This window comes from Coregonus clupeaformis, chromosome 30 (assembly GCF_020615455.1).
Source record: "Coregonus clupeaformis isolate EN_2021a chromosome 30, ASM2061545v1, whole genome shotgun sequence".
NCBI lineage: Eukaryota > Metazoa > Chordata > Actinopteri > Salmoniformes > Salmonidae > Coregonus > Coregonus clupeaformis.
In genome coordinates, this window is record NC_059221.1 from 18,482,491 (window position 1) to 18,508,220 (window position 25,730).

At 45.7% G+C, this 25,730-nt stretch overlaps 1 protein-coding gene across 1 annotated transcript in view; it reads right to left on the minus strand.

The window, feature by feature from the left end:
- Nucleotides 1–25,730, minus strand: part of LOC121545737 (plexin-A2-like) — a 294,265-nt gene that overhangs the window by 96,858 nt on the left and 171,677 nt on the right. Inside the window, exons 5-8 of the mRNA XM_041856524.1 lie at nt 23,280–23,380; nt 7,070–7,193; nt 4,224–4,377; nt 357–453 (exon numbers count right to left, since the gene is read on the minus strand). Coding sequence (XP_041712458.1) covers nt 357–453; nt 4,224–4,377; nt 7,070–7,193; nt 23,280–23,380 — 476 coding nt within the window. The remainder of the gene's footprint in view (nt 1–356; nt 454–4,223; nt 4,378–7,069; nt 7,194–23,279; nt 23,381–25,730) is intronic.

Here is a 25,730-nt window from a genome sequence, read left to right on the forward strand (position 1 = left end):
TTCATTATGTCAATGACCAGAGGTTTCCGTTGTAGAGCTCAAGGGAGGGAACAGCTTAGATCAGATTGCATTAGACATCACAGGGGCTATTTTAGGGTTTTCGAGGCTCAGACTGAGGGCAGGCAAGGTTAGGAAGTAGGGACACTGTAACAGATTCACACAGTATTGATTCAGTAGTGTGCTCCGGGACTGCAGGACTCCAGGGCCGGTATTCACAAATACTGACCTAGGATCAGGTCCCCCCTGTCCATATAATTTTACTCATAATGATCTAAATTGGAATCCTAGCTGATCCTAGATCAGCAGTGAACACTGGCCCAGGGTTGCAGGGGGAGGAGATAAGGAAGGATACTCACAGTTGGTGGACACTGCAGTTGTAGAACTTAACCTCTGTGCTGATGACCATCTGACCAGTCTCCTTAGAGTTCAGCCTTAACTCTACACCTGACCAGTCTAGAGAGAGCGAGCGAGATAAAGGAGGGAGAGAGCGAGAGAAAGATAGATATATAGAGAGAGAACGATGAATGAAGGAAGCACTTACACAGCAGCATGTACCAACCCTTCCTGTATTCAATACAACCTGCTTAGAATACAAATGGCGAGACACACACTAACTCACCCCCCTCTTTCTCTTCTAGTAGTCTCTCTATCCCTCAGGTTTCTACCTTCCCCTCCAGTAGCATATCCTTCTTTTCCCCCCAGCTCCTATCCCTTCTTTTTACCGATCCTTCTGTCTGTCCCCTGTTCACCCTCTCAGTCCACCGGAGGTCTGTAAGGGGCCCAGAGGGCAGGTAGCGGGCAGCTGAAAGTGCCGGTGTGGCTACTGCCCAGTTTGGCTAGTCCCTGTGGGTACCTGGTGCCAGTCTCTGCTCTGGGACATGTGGGTCTGAGGTGGGTCTGACTAGCTACCAGGTACCTGCTGAGGACCAAGCTGACCCATCCGGCTGGCCACTCATCCCACACAAACACTCATCTCATCCCACAGTCCAAGTCCAATAATACCAACACACAGTATAATCCATGTTTCCTCCTTTTTATTATCGCTTAGTCTCTCCATTACTAGCATCATAGGAAAGCACCATCTGGGACTGCAGTGTTTTGGCAGTGTGTGGTAATCTGAACAACAAACTCATAGTTATTCTAGTATAAAGACATCTCTGTGTTATGAAGAATGCTGCCGTGTTATTGAATTTGTTTAGGTTGACGGTGAGTGTCTGGCTCAGATGTAGGATCTTAATTTGATCACTCTTTTGTTGCTGAGAATATACCTACACAGCAGGAAATGCAAACTTGTAGTATATTTGAGTTGTAAAAAGGCTTCTAATGTTTGTAATTTCCACTTTGAAATTTCAGACTTGATTTGTCCTATTGAAAAATGTATCAACCCCTACACAAATGTCCATTAATTATAATCCACATAATAATTCACATTTCCTGTTGCTGCAGGATTATTTTCCTGCTGTAGCAAACTGGCTCAAATTAAAATCCTACACCAGCAGAGCCTGCCTGTTCTCCTGTATTAGCCAACCTCTCTCTCTCCCAGTGAGAGAACAGCAGAGTGATGTGATGTTTAAAGCAGAAAGCAGGCTCAGGTTTGGGCTCAGATGGTTGTGTGGGAGGTCTCAATGACCCTACATACACTCTTCTCTCTCACTGCACCTGTTGGGGAGATGCATTTTTGCTTTTCCACACACCAGACTGTACACTATTCTACATATCTCAGCCCTGCATTTCAGCTTTGCTTTACAGAATCTATTTGGCAACTACAAGCACACAGAAAGTCTCCTCTGCTTGTTCTGTTGTTCCTGTTCCTGTGTCTGCCATTTTGTTTCCCTCTCAGTCAGATAAAATGTATTCCTTTCTCCATCTCTCCCTCACCCTCCTCATCCACTTCCCCCTTCTTTCACTGTCACTACTTCTGCACATGATCGATGTTCAAATATCTCTCCCCTGCTAGGCAAGCAGAAAGGCAGCCTGCCCGGGCTGATGAGGGTCAGGGGTGTGTGCATGTGTATGTGTATTAGGGCTGGGCGGTATACCATATTTTACTATGCATGGACCGGTTTGAGTTTTTACGTTACCTTCTATAACGGTATTTCAATGTTTGGTTTGTTAAATGTGATACGCAACACAGTTTTTATAGTTTGCTCTGTTTGCTACTTGAGTCATCTCCCTCCCTCTCCTCCTGCTGTTTGACCAAGGAGTCACAAGCACTTTTTTGCCGTTCATTCTGCATGGTCAGATGGATGCAACAATGTTGGTTACATGCTGCTTTCCACAAGCGTTGCATAATTACACTATTGATTTGTGTATCTTACTGTCTGCAAACTACTGTTTGCTTGTTTGTCTTTTCTTAGCAAGGTGTTGCTAAAATAATTTGTGTTAGCCGATAATGCTAATCGCTAGTTAGCTGGCTAAATGTACTAAGAGTCAGAGCAAACATAGCTAGTTAGCTAATACTGCCTGGTCCCAGTGCTGATGTAGGCCTAGATAAGCATGTTTGTGCAAGGGTATCTTATCAGAGAGGAATAGGCGAAGCATGAATATGCTGTCTAGCTAGCTAGCTACATTAAGTAAGAAAACATGTAATTTAACATCTAATTAGGGTCACCTGGAAACACTGTCCAACACTTTGTTCCTACTTTGTCAATAATTCCTCACTGGCTTATTCATTCGTTGTCATGTCAAACAACAATGTATTCTAGGTGATGCCCACTATATTCCAACTATAGAATTAGAATAATCATTATATTTCCATGATTCCAACAGTTCACAAATTAACTAGGCCTATATTTTTTGCCCATATCATGCTGCGTGGCACAGTGTGAAAATGACAATAAAAGTGCAGGAAATGCAGAAATGGATGAAAATGCTGAAAGTTATTTTTGTTTGGAGTTGGATTGAACAGTATAAATGGAGAAAGCCCCATTGAAATCACTTATAATGTATGTGTTGCCACCCTAGGGTCATGAACTACTCAGAAAGCATATTTATAACTTTTATTATTAAAAAACATCAAAAACCATAAATAATTTGACAAATATCGTGATATTATATTTTGTCCATATCGCCCAGCCCTAATGTGTGTGTGTGTCTGTGTGTGTGTGTGTGTGTGTGTGTGTGTGAGGGGGGATTGACAGGGGGATTGTGAGGAGATTAGACATTTATCAGGGGAGAGGCATTCATATTAGCCCCCATCGAGCACCCCCGACCAGGGGACATCCGGGTAAACATGGCTGCCATTTACTCTCAGAGGTGGGATTTCAGTGACAAACACACACACACACACACACACACACACACACACACACACACACACACACACACACACACTCTGTGACTGGCAAATAGTGTGTGTGATGGCATATAGTGATTGTATGTGTGTGTGTGATCACCTATGATGTCACACATTAATATTACATGTTATACCTGAATGCTCGTCCAGATATGGGTTGAGGTCTCAAATATTTAGGTGCTCATAAAACCTGGGCACACCATCTCAAGCAGACTGAAAAAGAACACTGTGTGAACAAAAAAGCTACTCCTTTTATCTCCATTCCCATCATCATCATAGTCCCACCAGGACCCAGTCTCTACCTCCACCTCCACAATGCTAACTGGCTTCAGTGCTGTGTGTTAGCCCCATGTGAGGACAGTAATCTGGGCAGCTCTATCCGGCCACAGGCCTTGGTCCCTGGTCCTCCAGCCTCCAGGTTCCTTAATGGGCCAATGGCCCATTGGAGCACAGTGCCCAGCAATAGGACTGGTCTGGGGGCAGGGGGAGCTTGTTATGCTGCCTGCCTCCAGACTTGGATCAATGGTGACCAGATGTGGGATTAGTGAGTCGAGATCAATGTGTGTGTCGTTAAGAGAGTGGAGACGGAAAGAGGGAACATCGAACATCTCCTTAACACACAACCCTACAGGAGCTTCTAAATAGCAGAGAGCGATAGAGTGAAAAAAATAACTCAAATAACGGTTGTAATGCCCCAGCCAGCTGCTGCCCTGTGTATAAATGTATGGCTCCAAACCAACTATCACCTTGAGTTTAATGTCAGTGAATCTTGTATGAAATTGTGGAAAATAATTGTTTGGCGTTGACGATTGAAATTAGCTTCCTGGCCAGATGCATAAGGTGTGTGTGTGTGTGTGTGTGTGTGTGTGTGCATATGCGTGCCTGCGTTGCGAGTATGAGTGAGCTGTGTGCATGTGTGTGTTTCTACCTTGGTCGGTGGGGATGAGAGGAACATCCTTAGCAGTGGGGGACACACAGAGGATCTGGTTACCGCTGACCTGTCCCTCTACCTCTGTCAGGTTGCCAAAGGAACAGGTGATCCCAGCCGAGAGGTCGGGGACATCAGACACCTTCACAAGCAACTATTCAGAGAGAGGAAACATACATTAGACATAGGAAGAAACCACACTTCAAAAGGTCACATAGGAAGAAACCACACTTCACAGGTCACAAAGAAAACAGGTGATGTAGCATTCTAAAAAAAACACTGTCACAAAATTTTAAAAGCTACTTTGTCTCATAGTCCACCGTACCAGAGCAATGCAAAAGGTGCCGTTACGTTGTGGTAGTTGGTTGTAGTTGTATTTCACTACAGTAGCACATAGTGGGTGAAACACTATCTAATAACCAGACGTAGAAGAAAATAGCGGGAAGTCATTGTTTTACAGGAACATTGGGAAAATGGCCACTTCACACATTTAATATGCATTTTTGTCTTCCTCTTCTGTTTCATAGGAACACACAGATACATGAAACGAAAGGCGTTTGAAGTCATTCTCTAGAGAGCAGTGTGACACAGAGGCTAGAGCAAGCGCCTCAGCTGCTCAGCCTTTAAATAAATGTATTCTGCAGACCGGGGTGTGTGATCCGCTCTCCAGACAGTGAAGTGAGGGAGCCTGGGTAATTATCAGCGTGGCATTTCAGAGGCATGTTCTATTAGCTGTTATTTTGGGCCGTTGCCGTTTGAAGTTTCCCTTTGTTTTATCTGCCTGGCGCTAAACACCACAGGGCTATAGGGACCGGGAGGGAGAGGGGGAGAGAGAGAGAGAGAGAGAGAGAGAGAGAGAGAGAGAGACAGCAGAACAGCATAACTACATGGTTTATAAGACACGCTGTCTAAGACAGGGAGGCAGGGCTGGAGTAAAAGACATGGATGAACCTCGTAGGACCTCTCCATCTGCCTTCCCTTCGACTCTATGGTGCTTCTCTCTCTTATGCCCTCAATTACAGAAAATCATGAAGGGATCTATATTTCTGTTCAATGTCTTGTTATCAGCCTCTACTATCCTATCACATTATTTAGCTCTATTCTGCCAGGGAACACACACATACGCACACACACACATGCATGTAGTGATGGGGGGAAAAAACGATACAGTTACATATCAGGATACTATTTTTGACAATATATCGTATTGTATCATTTTGACAATATCGCAAGTTGTCTGTACCTGCACCAAACTCCAGTATTTTTCCTTCATAGCTTGTTCTCCATATTCTTTTTAAATAGGGAGCCAATTTGTTTCAGGCACTTTTATTTCCATGACTTTTTTTTCTCATGGCTCTCTCTTGTCCCTCTGCAGCAGACACATGGTGAGCAATATGTTTGGAACATCGAATCGCAATAAAATCACAGTATCAAATCATAATACATATAGAATTGTGAGAATTGCAATATATGTCGTATCGGCACCAAAGTATTGTGATAATATCGTATCGTGAGGTCCCTGGCAATTCCCAAACCTACGCGCACGCACACACACACACACACACACACACACACACACACACACACACACACACACAGTACACAGAGGCACTGGCAGGTTTCTATTGTGAGCCTGTTTTTCCTCTTGCTGTTTTCTCTCCTCTCCTGTCTCCTTCTCTCTCCGAGACAGTGGTGATGCAGTGGGTATCTTTGTGCCCGAGTCTGTAATGTCTGGCCTAATTGGTGGCAGTGTTTTTAATAAAGGTAATTTGATTTTTTCCCCTGCTGCTTCACCAAGCTGTCGCCAGGGAGGATAGGCTTTGTTGTCATGGAGATAGCTTCCTGCCACAGCGGAATGCTCAGAGCTGAGGTGACCAATTATCTTCCGACAGGTGGCGTCACACCTACGTGACGCTCGTCCCTAAACAGTGCAGGTGGAATCGTCGCCCTATCTGACGTAAGACAATGGAGGTGACCCTGTTGCTGTCATGTTGTCAGAGAGGAAAGGAGGGAACATTTCAGTTTGCAAAAGACAAAAAAAAAAAAGAGCACACAAAGCCATCGTCACCTCTGTTATAGATTATAGGTGGCATGGTGGCTATGGGTCATCACAGGTACAGGTAGAGCTACGGCCATGGTCACCCCTGTTGTAGCACTACGATGGCTCGCCTTTATTCCAGTGGTAGTAATTCCTAACAGTGTACATCAGTACACAACATGGAAAATATTGAAACTGGGACAGGATGCAGGGTTCTTTGTAGTGCTGCTGGGAATATGAACAGGAATATGTAGAGTACACATTCAAAACCTTAAAGACAGTTTAGAGACGTTCGCCAGGAGGGACTGGCGTGTGTACTCCCATGTGCAGCCATTTCAAGTAGAGCACACCATAAGAGTGTGTGAATTCCTGAGCTGAATAGAAAATGAGACAATAGAGGCTCTTACGGATGGCCTGCTTGTCTGTTTCACTGTGCCCATGCTGAATTACTGTACGACTCTGTTCACACCCACACACACCAAAATGTTGGATGCCGGGGAAGCATATGCACACACATACACCCACATAGAGCACTTATGAGACACAGAGGATGATGTTTATTCATCTGTGTTCATCTACAATACACTGTTACTGTGGAATAGACTGGGAGAAAGCTCCATCTCTGTAAAAAACTGCTTTCAGATCATGCCAACCTACCAGCTCCAGCTGGATGTTGATGGTGTGTTGGGGTAGTGTGGTGTGGTGGAGTAGGGGTGTGTGTTGAGATTGAGTGTGAGTATGTGTGTGTGCATGTGTGTGTGTAGGTGCGTGCGGGCATGCGTTCGAGCGTGCATGCGTGTAGACTCACCGGCACGCTGGGCTCTGAAACTGCGATGCTGTCTGGGTACACGGTGGCCTTCACACACTGGGAGAGAACAGCCGCAAAACGGTACGGCTCATCAGCACGCTCACAATGATCCTTCTGAGAACACCTGTACACACGGACAGAGGAGTGGAGAGGGGGAGGGGAGGAGAGCGAAGGAAAGATAAGAGTTAATAAAGGGTTAATGATTGGTGTAAATGTATAGGAGAAAACCCACTTATACACTGACTATACAAAACCATGACATAGACTGAGCTGATGAATCCAGGTGAAAGCTTTGATCCCTTATTGATGTCCCTGTTAAATCCTCTTCAATCAGTGTATATGAAGGGGAGGAGACAGGTTAAAGAAGGATTTTTAAGCCTTGAGACAATTGAGACATGGATTGTGTATGTGTGCCATTCAGAGGTTGAATGGGCAAGATAAAATATTTAAGTGCCTTTGAACGGGGTATGGTAGTAGGTGCCAGGCGGACCGGTTTGTGTGAAGAACTGCAACGCTGCTGGGTTTTTCACTCTCAACAGTTTCCCGTGTGTATCAAGAATGGTCCACCACCCAAAGGACATCCAGCCAACTTGACACAACTGTGGGAAGAATTGGAGTCAACATGGGCCAGCATCCCTGTGGAACTCTTTCGACACCATGTAGAGTCCATGCCCCGACGAATCGAGGCTGTTCTGAGGGCAAAAGGTGGGGGTGCAACTCAATATTAGGAAGGTGTTCTGAATGTTTTGTACCTTCAGTGTATATCTGTAACAGCAGCAGCTCAGTGTATCACTCAACATACAACACTCCTTCAGTAGCCTCCAACTGCTCTTAAACACTAGTAAAACTAAATGCATGCTCTTCAATCGAACGCTGCTGGCACCCGCCCACCCGACTAGAATCACTACTCTCGACGGGTCTGACCTAGAGTATGTGGACAACTACAAATACCTAGGTGTCTGGTTAGACTGTAAACTCTCCTTCCAGACTCACATTAAGAATCTCCAATCCAAAGTTAAATCTAGAATCGGCTTCCTATTTCGCAACAAAGCCTCCTTCACTCATGCTGCCAAACATGCCCTCGTAAAACGGACTATCCTACCGATCCTTGACTTCGGCGATGTCATTTACAAAATAGCCTCCAACACTCTACTCAGCAAATTGGATGTAGTCTATCACAGTGCCATCCGTTTTGTCTCCAAAGCCCCATACACTACCCACCACTGTGACCTGTACGCTCTTGTTGGCTGGTCCTCACTACATGTTTGTCGTCAAACCCACTGGCACCAGGCCATCTATAAATCACTGCTAGGCAAATCCCCGCCTTATCTTAGCTCATTGGTCACCATAGCAGCACCCACCCGTAGTCTGCGCTCCAGCAGGTATATCTCACTGGTCATCCCCAAAGCCAACACCTCCTTTGGCCGCCATTCCTTCCAGTTCTCTGCTGCCAATGACTGGAACGAATTGCAAAAATCTCTGAAGCTGACTCTTATCTCCCTCACTAACTTTAAGCATCAGTTGTCAGAGCACCTTACCGATCACTGCACCTGTACACAGCCCATCTGAAATTAGCCCACCCAACTACCTCATCCCTATATTGTTATTTATTTTGCTCTTTTGCACCCCAGTATCTCTATTTGCACATAATCTCTTGCACATCTAGCATTCCAGTGTTAATACTAATTGTAATTATTTTGCACTATAGCCTATTTATTGCCTTACCTCCATAACTTGCAACATTTGCACACACTGTATATATATTTTCTGTTGTATTTTTTGACTTTATGTTTTTTTACCCCATATGTAACTCTGTGTTGTTGTTTTTATCGCACTGCTTTGCTTTATCTTGGCCAGGTCGCAGTTGTAAATGAGAACTTGTTCTCAACTGGGTTACCTGGTTAAATAAAGGTTAAATAAAATATATATTTTTAAAAACACTTAATGCATTTCTGATTGCCTGGCGCCTAGACCTTCTAATGGTGGTAAGAGGTTACGTAACAGGATGACCATTATGTTGAGTGTTGAGCCAAGCCATAGAGAGAACCCTGTACAATAGAGCAACAGAGGTAATCTAAGGAAACGTAAGGGCCAGTAAGATGTCTCTAGCACCTCATTAAGCTAGTCTCACACACTGCCAACCAACCAAGGAGTGCAAGGGTCATCACCATGTATCATACGCCCCCCTGCCTATTAACCACATACTGACTCATATAAACCACAACCGAGACATTGCAGTCATTCTGATGGCTAGTTTTCACACCCCATCTCTCTTTTTCTCTCTCTGTTCTCTTCTCATCTCTCACTCCACCTTTCCCTTTCTCTCTCGCTCTCGCTCATTCCACCTTTCTATTTATCTCTCTCTGTATCTCCCTCGGTCTCTCTCTCTATCCGTCACAAACACTGACAGAAAGACAAATCTGTCTGCCATTTATGATGATGGTTGCTACCCCGTTTGGCAATTTCACAAGTCTCTTTTACATCAATAATGGCTGAAGAAAATGATCCTTAATATGTGACTTTAGATGGAGAGAGAGGCAACGAAGCAGGCAGGTAGGCAGGGAGGCAGGCAGGTAGGCAGGGAGGCAGGCAGGTAGGAAGCGAGGCAGGCAGGTAGGAAGCGAGGCAGGCAGGGAGCTAGGCAGGCAGGCAGGGAGCTAGGCAGGCAGGGAGCTAGGCAGGCAGGCAGGGAGCTAGGCAGGCAGGCAGGGAGCTAGGCAGGCAGGGAGCTAGGCAGGGAGGGAGGGAGGGAGCTAGGCAGACAGGGAGCTAGGCAGGGAGGGAGGGAGTTAGGCAGGCAGGGAGCTAGGCAGGGAGGGAGGGAGTTAGGCAGGCAGGGAGCTAGGCAGGCAGGCAGGGAGCTAGGCAGGGAGGGAGGGAGGGAGCTAGGCAGACAGGGAGCTAGGCAGGGAGGGAGGGAGTTAGGCAGGCAGGGAGCTAGGCAGGGAGGGAGGGAGGGAGGGAGGGAGCTAGGCAGGGAGGGAGGGAGGGAGCTAGGCAGACAGGGAGCTAGGCAGGGAGGGAGGGAGTTAGGCAGGCAGGGAGCTAGGCAGGGAGGGAGGGAGCTAGGCAGGCAGGGAGCTAGGCAGGGAGGGAGGGAGGGAGGGAGGGAGCTAGGCAGGGAGGGAGGGAGGGAGCTAGGCAGACAGGGAGCTAGGCAGGGAGGGAGGGAGCTAGGCAGACAGGGAGCTAGGCAGGGAGGGAGGGAGTTAGGCAGGCAGGGAGCTAGGCAGGGAGGGAGGGAGCTAGGCAGGCAGGCAGAGTTAGACAGGCAGGCAGGGAGCTAGGCAGGCAGGCAGGCAGGCAGGCAGGCAGTGTGTTAGGCAGGCAGCCATGCAGGGAGCTAGGCAGGCAGGCAGGCAGGCAGGAAGATGTTGTATGCACACCTCATGGTGGAGGTACGGTACAGTCGGACAGACCAACCCGAGCGGTCATTAAGCTAACAAAAAGCCCTGCATTGATTTTACTGTGGGGGGAGGAGGGGAGAGAGAGTAGGAAGTAGGAGATGGAGAGGAGGGGGAGAGGTGTTGTTGCCATGGTTTCAGGAGACAGCCATTATCTCTGTGTAGTTAAAGACTGACCTCTTGGCTCTCTCATTAGATGAAGTGCATGCTTCTGAATGTTGACTACAGTACAAACCCCCCTCCTCCCCTCCTCCCTCACTTCCCTCTCTCCTCTCCTCCCTCTCTTCTTCCACTAGTCTGTCACTCACAGCCTCTCCACTGCTTTGTGTCGGATCACTCAGATTCCTGAAGGAGCCCATGTGGAATGCACACATACTTAAAGGCCTAGTTCAGGCCTATAGTTGGGTTGAATTACCCTTACATTGAGTTGTGTCTGAAGGCCCATGGTGACAGAATCCACAATAATCCATTATTTAGTTCTGCCATAGCCAGGAGTTAGCATCGTCGAAATTCATGAATATAAACAGCTGAACAGATGTTAGCAATGCTGTACTGCAAGCCCAAACTTCCTCAAAAACACTTCAAACTAAGTTTGGTAGTTGGTGGTTGCAGGGATTTCTTTACGTGAATAATGCTGAAATAATCGCTGGAATTCTGTCACTCAAAACTGGAACAATTTCCTCATGTAGTTTCACAGCCGCATTTGTTTCTGTTGTTTGCTGTAACATGGACAATGAAGTTGTATTGTATTTCATTGTATTGTATTCCATTGAGCAATCAGATGTGAATCAATTACCAGAGCTGTGAACAAACTCACCGGTGGCTTGATGGAACTATCAGGGCATTGGAATATTCTGATATTACTGCAAAAATAACGACATGATGGACAGGTTATTCGCGAGTATTGACGCTACCGAACTTAGTTTAAAGTGTTTTTGTGGAAGTTCGGGCTTGCAGGGCAGCATTGCTAACATCGGTTCAGATGTTTACATTAATTAATTTTGACGATGCTAATATGCTAACTCCTGGCTGTGGCAGAACTAAGTAATGGATTATTGTGGATTCTGTCAGCATGGGCCTTCAGACACAACTCAAGGTAAGTGTAATTTGACCCAAATATAGATTTGGCCTGAACTTTCCCTTTAACACACAAACCCGCGCACGCACGCACGCACGCACACACACACACACACACACACAGTGTCAGTGTGATGGGGACATTTATTAGCTCCCCAGAGCAGCTGACGGCAGTACAGGCAGCACTACAGCAGGTGGCCATGTCTGTAAACTAAGCACTGTCCAAGGTGCTGAAGTAGAGCAGATCTCAGTCAGACAGTCAGCACTCTCTGTCTACCTACTGCTACTGATGGAAATCACTGTTAACGTCGGATCGGCTGTTCACATTCATGAATTTCGACGATGCTCCAGTGGCAGTAGTAAATAATGGATTATTGTGGATTCTGTTACTATGGGCCTTCAGGCACAACTCAAGATAAGGGTAATTCAACCCAAATATAGATTTGGCCTGAACTATCCCTTTAACACACAAACCCACACAGACTTTAGTCAGTCAGCACTCTCTGTTGATCTACTGCTACTGATGGCAATCACTGCCAACATACTATGTCTAGACTATGTATACACCACATATAGAATAACATAGCAGCTGTGTTGACCACACACACAATCAATACAAACTGGAATGCATGGACACACTATACACACACAAAGAGCAGTCATTGGATTCTGGACTCTAGGTCCTTTTGGTCCTCTACACTGCCTGCCCTCTCAGCCTCCCTCCCTCCCGCTAGACAATTAAGCTGTCATCCCCAACACTTCTCTCCCTCCCTCCCTCCCTCCCTCCCTCCCTCCCTCCCTCCTTCCCTCCCTCCCTCCCTCCCTCCCTCCCTCCCTCCCCCCTCCCTCCCTGACAGTGGAGGGGGTCTGGCTGATTGCAGCTCCCTCCCTCCAGGTACCATGTTTAAAGACAAGGGGAGTAGAGAGAGAGAGACATCTCTAAAATGTGCATGTTCTTAGGGTTGTGACGGTCATGGAATTGCAAAACAATATACATATTTTTTAGACGCACATTTTTTGTATTTCCTCCGCTCCTGACTGCATGTGCTGCCATAGAAATAGAATGAATAGAAAGGTCGTCCCCATTCAAGTCAATGATGGCATAATGGGTAGACTGGCGGCCATTGCGAGTGGGTTGTGACTAGAGGGAGTACAGCTACGACCAGAAGTGACTTTTCGTAGCAGGTTAGCTGAGCATTTTAGCTAAATACATTAAAGTAAAATACAGTATGTTCTCAAATATGTGCTGTGATTTGTTGATTCAACTCAACTGGCATTACAAAAAATACATTCCACTGTATGAGCCACATCAGTTAGCATCATTTGAATGAACCATGAAAATTATTGCATCACAATACCAGGCAGCCACAGATGCGGTAAAGGAGTCAATGGAACACAGACATTCCATTGACCATATTGGTGCACATTCAACAAATCTGATCTAACAAATTGGATATTCGTCAAATCTGTCATGATTTATGTATTGTAACAGGCCCACAATGTGGTTACCTAAGTCCAATTTTGATATATTTGGCTGTTTTCGCTGCATAACACGTAGAAGTTGTCCCTTTTCAGGTTTAGAAGAAGTGACTGTTAAATGCTAACTCCCGTTCGTTTAATCTGGTTAGCATAGCTAGCATACAGAAATCGGTGGTGGTAGCCAAAGTCGTTTTTATCTGTAATGCAGTTGATTACTAACGATGACATGAACATGTGTTGGCGTTGACATCCGTAACAAGCATTATACTCCGATTTCTACCTCAACAATAGCCTAAATGGAGGCTAATTTTGCTGGGGGGAATGAGGGAACTTGGGATCTTTCCCCACGGCCCTTTCCCCCATGCATTTCTATGGCAATTCCATTGTTTTGGTCGAGTTCCATTGACTTCTTTACCGCATCTATTGCGAGTGTATTGATGAGTTTACCAGTCAAATTGCCAGGGTTAGAGGTTCCAAGCCAACTTAGAGGTTCTATGTGTGCTGCTGCAGCATTGTGGGGGGCGTTGCCTTGGCAACCAAAGACTTGTTTGCTACTAGGTCATATCACTAGCTTCTATACCCACAAAGTCATAAACCCCACCCATTTCTACAATTTATCTTCTTAAAATTAGATTTTAAACCTAACCCTAACCACATTGCTAAAAGTATGCCTAACCTTAACCTTAAAATAAGTTACCAAAAAGCTATTTTTTGTAGCCAATTTTGACTTTGTGGCTATGGAATCTGACTTTGTGGCTATAGAAGCTAGTGGAAACCCAACACCTTGCTTGTTTCAGCAAGGAGCAACAAAGTTTCATCACGTTGTTAAGAGTTGTTTTCATTGCAAGCTAAAGCGTACTGTTAGCTAGCTCGCGAACGTTAGCTTGCTGGCTCACTAGCTAATGTTATGCGTATGATCTGTGTAGTAATATTATTTGTATCTCAGAAACCATTTGCATTGCTAGTTATAGCCTAAAGTTAGCTAGCTAGCTAACATTAAACCTAGTTGGTTAGCTTTAGCTACCTGCAGATTCATACTACAGCATTTCATGCATGGTGGCTAGCCATAGCTATGACAATCAGTTTGTATTGCTGGTAGTATGGGTTGGGATTATGGTTAATTGTTTAGCTAGCTAGCTACATGTCTAAAAAAAATACTCCACTTCGCCAAATGATTACATGACCCATCAAGTTAGCAAGTTGTGTCAGGGGGTGATTACGGCCATCTATTGTATTTAATGAACAGAAAATAGTGACCCATCCACTTAGCTAGACGTGGCTGGGGGGTGGTTATAGCATTTCTTTGACATTACCCATCAATTCAGACGTGTGTCTGGGTAAGCATCATCTAAAAATGATAAAATATTCATAAATATTTTTATCTGGACAGTTTCTATTTTTGATATTTCTACTATGCAAATATGCAAGTAACCATTTCAGAGTACCATTTACACCTTCTGTAGCCTGTGCATGTGACAAATAAACTTAGATTTGATTTTATATAGTGTGTGTTTACACGAGACGGTAATGTGAAGAACAACATGACCTGCACCAAAATCAGATTAGGATATATGCCAAGGACTAGAGTGTATTCTTACCTGGAGTTTTTCGTTCTTGTAGGCTACGCTTTCACCACTTTTAGTCTTGACATTTTTGGTTGTTTTCTACACTACCCTACTCAGTCTGTTTAGCACATGGCCTCACATGTGAATCCTTAAAGAGATGGGTGGGGCTAAGGCTTTAGAGGGTGTGAATGATGCTGAATAGGTGTAGACAAAGAAGAACTCTGCAGTAGGTGTACCAAAACATTCAAGGGCCATTTTCTCAAAAGTGGGGTTACAAGTTTATCAACTTTCAAAGCAAATTTACTTTCCCATTGTTCCTAAACTGCAGTGTATGATGTACTATTGTGTAGCTCTGAGTCTCTACTTTTATCCAGCGTAAAAAACACAATTTCAAATTGTGCTATATACGACCGAATCAAGGTGGTCGGTCACATATATATTTTAAACAGTTATGGCGGTTATTTTCTTTTCATGAAGGTCTTCATCCATAACTGTCGGTAACACGGTTATACGGTAATTGTACCAGCCCTACGTTCTCTCCCTTTCCCGCCTTCCTTAACTGTTATTGGACAAAGAACAACCGGAACCATAGAAGAGGAGGGAAGAGTTAAGATGAATAAAATCTGATGAAAGTGAATGGGAATGAATGGATGGAGAAGGAGGGAGATATAGATACTGTATGTATAGTGAATATTTAATGGTGTTTTAAAATAGCAACAGATCCACCATCCAAAGACTAAGTAGGTCTACATCATCATATGTTATGTTACATGATGGGCTGTCTCCTCCTTGTCTGCCTCAACTGCTTGGATGGACACCTGCTTGGGGACTGTCTCGACTGCTACACATGTCAATGTAAATATGTATGTATAGAGGCAGACAAAATGCGTACAACTCCCAATGCGCTCAGATCACATCACACTGCCATCTTGAATGAAGAGTGATTACTGAGAACAGCCCTGTGCTGTGCTGCTGGGCTGAGCTACATGTTCATTTCCCCCCAGAACACCCAGATATTTGTGCCAATTAAGTGTTTTGCTGCTTCCTCCCTGATGTGCATGAATATCCATTCAAATTGAGGCGGCGGGAGAGAAAGAGAGGGGGAAGAGAGGGGGAAGAGAGCTGTTCAAAGAGCCTAACTGCAGCGGAGATGTTTAGCTATTCAGGCTGACTCGTGCTGCACAGAGGGTTGTGTTCAGGTCTGACCAGAACAGAACAACACTCCTGAGTTCAACACTGAGGTCAGGAAGGTATTGTCTTGTGAGGTTCCTCGGGCACTGTGGCTTCTGTAGTGTCACACCACAAAACAACAACAACAACAACAGCACAAAGAAACCGGGGATGTTTTATACTGCTAAAGGTGATGCATTTCTGAGGCACAAAAAGGGCTTGTGTGGTCTCTGTGTCAGAGAGGATAGATAGGAGAGAAGAGAATAGAGACGAAGAGGATAGTTCATCCAGAGGCCATAGCTCTACACCTAGTGTGTGCTGTCAGGGATGAACATCATGAGAAGGGGAACGAGAGAGAGAGAGAGGAGAGAGAGAGAGAGAGAGAGAGAGAGAGAGAGAGAGAGAGAGAGAGAGAGAGAGAGAGAGAGAGAGAGAGAGAGAGAGAGAGAGAGAGAGAGAGACGATAGATGGAGAAAGAGAGAGAGACGATAGATGGAGAAAGAGAGAGACGATAGATGGAGAAATAGAGACAATAGATGGAGAAAGAGAGAGAGAGAGACGATAGATGGAGAAAGAGAGAGGCAATAGATGGGAGAGAGAGAGAGAGAGAGAGAGAGAGAGAGAGAGAGAGAGAGAGAGAGAGACGATAGATGGACAAAGAGAGAGAGACGATAGATGGAGAAAGAGAGAGAGAGAGACGATAGATGGACAAAGAGAGAGAGACGATAGATGAGAAAGAGAGAGAGAGAGAGACGATAGATGGAGAAAGAGAGAGACGATACATGGAGAATGAGAGAGAGAGACGATGGAGAAAGAGAGAGAGAGAGACGATAGATGAGAAAGAGAGAGAGACGATAGATGGAGAAAGAGAGAGACGATAGATTGAGAAAGAGAGAGCGAGAGACAATACAGTCGTGGTCAAAAGTTTTGAGAATGACACAAGTATTGGTCTTCACAAAGTTCGTTGCTTCAGTGTTATGAGATATTTTTGTCAGATGTTACTATGGTAAACTGAAGTATAATTACAAGCATTCCATAAGTGTCAAAGGCTTTTATTGACAATTACATTAAGTTTATGCAAAGAGTCAATATTTGCAGTGTTGACCCTTCTTTTTCAAGACCTCTGCAATCCGCCCTGGCATGCTGTCAATTAACTTCTGGGCCACATTCTGACTGATGGCAGCCCATTCTTGCATAATCAATGCTTGGAGTTTGTGGGGTTTTGTTTGTCCACCTGCCTCTTGAGGATCGACCACAAGTTCTCAATGGGACTAAGGTCTGGGGAGTTTCCTGGCCATGGACCCAAAATGTCGATGTTTTGTTCCCCGAGCCACTTAGATATCACTTTTGCCTAATGGCAAGGTGCTCCATCATGCTGGAAAAGGCATTGGTCGTCACCAAACTGTTCTTGGATGGTTGGGAGAAGTTGCTCTCGGAGGATTTGTTGGTACCATTCTTTATTCAAGGCTGTGTTCTTAGGCAAAATTGTGAGTGAGCCCACTCCCTTGGCTGAGAAGCAACCCCACACATGAATGGTCTCAGGATGCTTTACTGTTGGCATGACACAGGACTGATGGTAGGATTCATCAGAGAAAATGACTTTACCCCAGTCCTCAGCAGTCCAATCCCTGTACCTTTTGCAGAATATCAGTCTGTCCCTGATGTTTTTCCTGGAGAGAAGTGGCTTCTTTGCTGCCCTTCTTGACACCAGGCCATCCTCCAAAAGTCTTCGCCTCAATGTGTGTGCAGATGCACTCACACCTGCCTGCTGCCATTCCTGAGCAAGCGCTGCACTGGTGGTGCCCCGATCCAGCAGCTGAATCAACTTTAGGAGATGGTCCTGGCACATGCTGGACTTTCTTGGGCGCCCTGACGCCTTCTTCACAACAATTGAACATCTCTCCTTGAAGTTCTTGATGATCCGATAAATGGTTGATTTAGGTGCAATCTTACTAGCAGCAATGTCCTTGCCTGTGAAGCCCTTTTTGTGCAAAACAATGATGACGGCACGTGTTTCCTTGCAGGCAACCATGGTTAACAGAGGAAGAACAATGATTTCAAGCACCACCCTCCTTTTAATGCTTCCAGTCTGTTATTCTAACTCAATCAGCATGACAGAGTGATCTCCAGCCTTGTCCTCGTCAACACTCTCACCTGTTTTAACGAGAGAATCACTGACATGATGGCAGCTGGTCCTTTTGTGGCAGGGCTGAAATGCAGTGGAAATGTTTTTTGGGGATTAAGTTCATTTTCATGGCAAAGAGGGACTTTGCAATTAATTGCAATTCTTCGATCACTCTTCATGACATTCTGGAGTATATGCAAATTGCCATCATAAAAACTGAGGCAGCAGACTTTGTGAAAATTAATGTTTGTGTCATTCTCAAAACTTTTGACCACGACTGTAGATGGAGAAAAGAGAGAGAGAGAGAGAGAGAGAGAGAGAGAGAGAGAGAGAGAGAGAGAGAGAGAGAGAGACAATAGATGGAGAAAGAGAGAGAGAGAGAGCGAGAGGGAGACGATAGATGGAGAAAGAGAGAGAGAGAGACGATAGATGGAGAAAGAGAGAGAAAGAGAGCGAGAGGGAGACGATAGATGGAGAAAGAGAGAGAGAGAGACGATAGATGGAGAAAGAGAGACAATAGATGGAGAAAGAGAGACGATAGATGGAGAAAGAGAGAGAGAGAGAGAGAGACGATAGATGGAGAAAGAGAGACGATAGATGGAGAAAGAGAGAAAGAGAGACGATAGATGGAGAAATAGAGGGAAAGTGAGGGAGCGAGAGAGAGAGGAGGGCGGGAGGTGGGTAGAGAGAGAGAGAGAGAGAGAGAGAGAGAGAGAGAAATGGCAGGCTCGCTAACAGGCTCCAGTAAAGAGGAACCAAATCTTTATTAATAATTGGCTTATGAGTATTACAATAATTGGATCCCCTCATCCCCCCCACCCTTCTCCATGTATCTGGCTGTAAATTAAACGACAGAGGGAGGGAGGGGACACTGGGCGTAAGATAACGCTGACATGATCTTGGCCTGGTTTCCATATCAAACCCATCTCTATGGTAATAACAATGCGATAGGTAAATATGCCATCATCATGAATAATAACGGTACTGTATCTCTCTCTGTCTCCGATAGTTACATAGCTCTATTGATATGTAGGGTATGTTGTTGATCGATATCTCATTAGCAGTTAATTTGGGAGGGAGATTGATGCAGTGTCAGTAGCACCTAGTGCTGACTCTAGAACACAGTGTTAACCTGGCCATTAGACACACAGAGAGACACCCTCAATGGCCCAATACAGCCATTATCATTACCTGCCTAATTGTTGTTGCCATTGGGAAACAAGTGGCCATTTTATGCTTTCTGTGCTTGAGATCATTCAGTACTCATTTGTGAAAGGCTACTGCAGGGTTTCCCAAACTCGGTCCTGGGGCCCCTCCTGGGTGCATGTTTTGTTTTTTGCCCTAGCACTACACAGCTGATTCAAATAACCAACTCATCATCAAGCTTTGATGATTTGAATCAGCGGTGTAGTGCTAGGGCAAAAAACAAAATGTGCACCCGGGGTGCGGGGGCAGGACCGAGTTTGGGAAAACCTGGGCTACTGTACCGTGTGTAGGACTGCACATAGGCTACTGGAGTCTATAGGACTGCCATTCAAATCATATGATGGGCCAAGACAGTAGCCATTAGCTAAACTCCCTACTGTTGCCAATTAGCAGTAATGCAATATAGACTGTTTCATTAGACCTAATGTAGATCAGGCAAGAGGATTAGAAATAGCAGTGTTATAATTTAAGAAACACTGTTTAAACATGGACCATGTCCTAAATCAGTTCCTCTGAAATAAAGATTTGGGCCGCGTCCCAAACACCTGACGGAGGGCTTGGTGATGGCTTGCCAGAGTGCTGAACAAATCATTGGACAGCGTTTACGCTAATCATATTGATTTGTGGATGTGGTGGATGGATGCCGCTCCGATTTCCACAGGCTGCTATGGTGGTGAAGGAACAGGGGTTACAGGGAGGGAAAGATGGATGGAGAGAGAGAGAGAGAGAGAGAGATATTGTAAATTCATCTTCCACCCAGGTAATACTTCAGTTGGGCAGTGAGAGTGCCAACTCCTACACTACAGCTGATGCTCTGTGGAGCCCTGTAGGGCTAACTGAGGGGGTATATCTGCAGATAGACAGTGTGCCCACAACGTCCCATCACTGACAGTAGTTTGTGTGTGTGTCTGCCCACAGCGTGTGTGTGTGTGTCTGTGTGTGCCTTTGCCCATCAAAGGCTGAGTCACGCTGTGCAGAGGGCCTCATCCTTCAATAGACTGCAGCCGCCATGTAAACAAGCCTCTGCAAAACAATGAGCTTCATGGACTGAGTCAGAAAACAAGGCCTCAGCCAATGAGAGCCATGGATGGACTAAGGAAAACAAGGCTCATCCAATGAGGTCCATGGACTGGCTATGGGCCTGTCTCTGCCTTACATAAATATTACATAATGCTGTGTTACTGTATGCTCATTGATGTATTCTCCTCCAACTAGTCTACCCCCCCCCCCTCTGGCACTAGTTAACCAACTGCTGGTGGTCCATTCAGGGCCGGTCAATGCTGAAGAGATGATGAGCTTCCTTTGAACTGCAATCAAAACACTGCTCACTTTGTTGGCCTGAGTATGCGGCATCAAACGCTCTCTCTCTCTCATTCTTTCATTCTCTCTTTTCCCCCTCTTCTTGTTGCTTTTAGTGGGTGCATACTGTCTGTAGCAGCTGCTGGCAATTAAAGGACTGTATGTGGAGTCTCGGGCCAGTGTAGAAGAAAGAAGGGAGGATAGAAGAAAGAAAGAAAGAAAGAAAGAAAGAAAGAAGATATGCCACTCCACTCCTGGCCAGCCCTGCCTGCCTCTCTAGTCTGTCCTCATCACCAGAGCTGGCTAATGTGCTGCCATGTTTCTAATTACCCACCTCAACATGCAGCGCTTCAATGGTGGCAGAACAAATACTAGAAAGGCTACAGGAAAAACAGTGTGTTTGGAAGAGAAGAAAATAAGAGATGGAGGGAGAGAGAGAGAGAGGGAGAGAGAGATTGTTTGTGGCAGCTGTGGGAGAGGGAGGGGGGGTGATCAAAGCGCTGGGTGTTTACATGTGGCAAGCCAACCATTTCGAGTGTCTGGGAGAGCTGATTCCAGAGAGGAAGAAGAGAAAGAGAGAGAGAGGGAGGAGGGGATAGAGAAACAGAGAGAGAGAGACATGCATCTCTAGCCTAGCTGAGCCTAGCCCCATGGCACAGACAGACACTGTGCCAACCCTTTCAGGGGAAAATGAGCAAACATTGGAGAGAAGAAGGAATACTAATTTCATTAAGTCAACATTGATTCAGGGAAAAGGCATCCATGGTGGCCAGGCAGTCACAGCTGTGGAGGATGGAGCCATACAGTACTCAGATGCTATTTCGTTGAAGGAGGTGGAGGGAGGATGCAGGCTTCAGGGGACGCAGATACATTCATCTACAGAGCCTCCTGTTGGCTATGGCCACCATGCACCAACAGCCTCTTCTGGTCAACAGGCCCCATAACATGCATTATAAGACTGAACGACATTATGACGCTCATGGAGTCCTCTCTTACTGACCTCTGCCATACCAGCAGGCTAAATCTTAGCATTTCACTCCGCTGTGTCTTTGTATGGTAGTTCAAGCAGGGCTGACAGGGGAGTGACCCCCTCTAGCTCTGGGTCAAAGAGAGAGTGGGATTAGCTCCAGAGACATGCAGCAGCGTGGAGCAGAGTAGGGCAGAGTAGGGCAGAGCAGGGCAGAGCAGGGCAGAGCAGGGCACCGTGGTGTTGGACAGCAGATGGTGATCTGACGTAATACCAGTGCCTGTCCTCTTCACACACACACACCATAAAAACAGCTGCTCCTGAGTCCGGCCCTCTCAGTTACATTTTAGTCATTTAGCAGACGCTCTTATCCAGAGCAACTTACAGTTAGTGAGTGCATACATTTTTCATACTGGCCCCCCGTGGGAATCGAACCCACAACCCTGGCGTTGCAAACGCCATGCTCTACCAACTGAGCTACATCCCTGCCGGCCATTCCCTCCCCTACCCTGGACGAATTGTGCACCGCCCCATGGGTCTCCTGGTCGCGGCCGGTTACGACAGATCCAACGCTGAGCTCCCTCCCAGCATCATCTCAGCAAGGATAAACAGTTACACAACTCAGCGTGAACAGGACTATCAGCAGCACCCAGTCTAAAGAGGAATGAGTGTGATTACATTCAGAGCCCACTCAGCCCATGAGGCTAATGTTAATGGCCTGCTAAATGTTCTCAGTGAAGGCATGTTAACCCAAAATAATAGAGGGTGTTACAGTCGCCCCAGAACACCCTGCCTGCATCCCTGCATGGAGGAGAGCAAATGCTCAATTACCTTGTCTCCAGGCAATTATTTGTCCTGTCCCAGCTATGGAGTGATGCAAATTACTTTAAGTGCACTTTGTAGGGGTCGCCATTACGAGAATGATGATTGCAGCTACACACATATTCAGCTATAGCTTCTTCTTCAGAGTGTGGGTTGTGTTTAGCCAGGGCTATTCATCAAATATAGCATAAAAAGAAGAGAGAGAGAAAGAGATAGTACCACTCCTCCCCTCAATCCATCTAACTACAACCACTTCAGTTCCATTTATTCACTTTCATCACTAAGTAAGTCTGACACGTATCTGGAAATACAGTCAGTCTACCAGGGTTGCTTCCTCTCTCTCTCTTTCTCACTCTCACTTTGTCTCTCTTTTGTCCTCACTTTGTCTCTCTTTCATCCTCTCTCTCTCTCTCTCTCTCTCTCCCTCTTTCTCTCTCTCTTTCTCTCTCTCACTCTCAAACACTTTCAATCTGTCTCTTGTTCTTCCTCTCTCTCGCTCTCTCTCTCTCTCTCTCTCTCTCACTCACTCTTTCACTCACTCTCCCTTGGGTTGTAAATGGTTTTGTAGTAAGAGCCAGCCACCAGCAGGTGTCACTGATGGCTTCTATGGTTCAGAGCGCTGCGCTGACTCTATAGGTTGGTGAAGCAGAGTTCAGTGACCTCAGTCATATCACAGCAGAGCAGGCCAACTGCCACTCAACACCAGACGACAAAGACAGACACCTGTCTCTGAACCTGTTCTACAGCTGACTGGCAGTAGTTACTCAAAAGCACCACATACTCAGCCATGAATACAGTAGGCTAGTCTATGTAGCCTTTCATTAATTGTACACAGGCTGTCATAAACCATCCCATCAATTGCTTTGCAACCGAAGGCTGATGTACCTCTGACTAGAATGTGTGTTGTAATTTTTGTCTAACTGTGTCACTGGGAGCAGAGGTTACTGAGGATAACAGCAGGCTTTGTGTCAGCCAATCAGCAGCCAGGTAGACACACTGAACAGTGGATAGAGAGATGAGGGTTGAGAGGTGAAAGTGTGGTGGTTGTGTTGTGGTTGTGTGATGGTTGTGATGGGGTTATGTGGCGAATACTCACATGTTGTGTAGGACACACCAGCCGCAGTGGGGGTCACCGGAGCTCAGGCACTCTCCACACGTCCCGTACTGATCACATGACTCTATAGGGATCTGCATCACCTGAAAGAAACACAGAGGAACACACAACAGGGTTACCATACAGTTACTATCTTAAGTTACATCACAAGTCAGACATGACTTAGAAAGCCACTGTGTAGCAGACGGGAAGCCTGCATATCAGCCTTTCAGCATCTACAGTAGAAATGGAAATACTCATGTTTTGCATTCACTGTACACTGTTGACCCATTAAAACAAGGCCGTCGCTGTGAATAGGGATCACGTTCTGCGCATGTCAGTGGAGGCTGCTGAGGGGAGGAAGGCTCATAATAATGGCTGGAACGGAGCGAATAGAATGGCATCAACGTTGTTGACACCTTTCCACTCATTCCGCTCCAGCCATTACCACGTGTCTGTCCTCCCCAATTAAGGTGTCACCAACCTCCTGTGGCGCATGTGTTATTTTACACACATGTTGCTGCTGCTCACGCTCCACCTCCCTTCACCTTTCCCTCTTTACTCACCCTCTTCTGAACTATGGTGGTGTAGTAAAGCCTATGTCTCTGCCTCATATTTCTGAACAGCTGAAATAAAAAGCCTGCGGCGATTTGAACAAACATATATTATGAAGGCTATACAACCTTCTCTGTCTGTTGTAACGGATATTGCAGTGGCACAAGCAGGACACAGTCCCTACACATTGCATTGGAGCAAAAACTATCAGTGTTTTGTGTGATGATGTAGGCTTGTCTTTATAGCTGCTGCCATATTGTAGCCACTAGCCAGAGTTCCTGAAAAAAGAACATTAAATCACTGATTAGACACGCAGCTATCTGCATGATAGATAGATGCAAATAACTCCTACTTGAGTTTTGCATTGGGGCAAACAACTATCTGCATTTCAACCACACACAGGCCCTAGTAACTGCTATTTCGCTTCTCAATGATCATGCAAGTATGGTATGTGTAGGCTCCCTAGCCGCTCCACCTCTGGGCAGCCAAACGTTCTAGGTAGCCAAGTGTGTATCCGGACCGGTAACCAAATCATCAAATCAAATTGTATTTGTCACATGCGATGAATACAACAGGTGTAGACCTTACCGTGAAATACTTACTTACAAGCCCTTAACCAGAGCGTGACAATGGGTGAGTTCGTTTTGCATCGCCCAGGAGACCGGCGCACTATTATTCCTTATGTTGTTTATCAACTGCTACTTTAGACTGCCTATTTGTGATGATAATATTCATAGTTATGCTGCCATATCGTAGCGAGACTTTCTGAAAGAATAACAGGTCAATGTTTGCAATGATGATGAGAAAATAACATTCCATCTCTATTTTGACTGCCTGCTTGTATCTTGCTTGTGTTTCATATGTTTGCCTAAATAGCTGCGTGTAACTCAGCTGCTAAGAAGAACATGAAATCTCTAGACTGCCTTGTGTCGCTTATGTTTGCATCAGACAACTGTTTTTCTACCAATACATCCCTGGATGCTGCCCAAAAACAAATCATGTATCCTGAAAAGCAGCTGCAATTCTTGAAACATGACTCACTCAACTGTAAACCATGAACACACTCCCACAAGGGGTCAAACTCAGCTGACCTCCCTCTCCAAGCCTGACTACTTAACTTAAATTGCTCTATTTCCATGTCTGGCCATGTCTTGGTGTGTTTGGTAATGGCATTCATTGGAGCCGCGGCCCAGGCAGGTCAATAGGTGTGATCGATGCTCTCTCCTATCTCTGCCATGGGAGTTCCACCATGGTATGGCTCCACCACTAAATGGATCACCAAGTCACTTAACTAGACCTGCTTTACTAAATCATTCTAATTACTGGCTTTGGGAATCAAAACCCCCACCATAACATCCAAGCACACACTTTCATTCACACGCTACACACAGCAGTGAACGCAAATGGAAGTGGAAACCTCCCATTACTAGGCTACTGGCTCCATATCGCCACTTCAGTATTTGAATAAGCAGAAGTAAACTAACTTTTCACCCACTAATCTGCACTAACAAACATCTCTTTCTATTTACATCTACACACACACACACACACACACACACACTCTGCTGTAACGACAGCCCTGGTCCAGGTGGTGAAAAGCACACAGAGGTGCCACAGAGGTGCCACATAGTGTCACGTCCCTCCAGTGTGGTCCACATGCTGAGTCTAGCTAGCTCTACTGCCACATGTCCCTCCCTCTACCTTTCTGAGGCTACCTCAACATGGCATATATCTCTCTGCCTTTCAGTGCTCCGTCTGCCAGCTGGGAGGCCTGTATGTCTGTCTGTTCACCTCAGGCCCAGAGGACAGCTCCAGCTCCACTCACACCTGCAACTCCCCTGGCACCTGGGGAGCCTTCTATACACAGTCCACAAAGACCACATACTGTAGAGCATATCT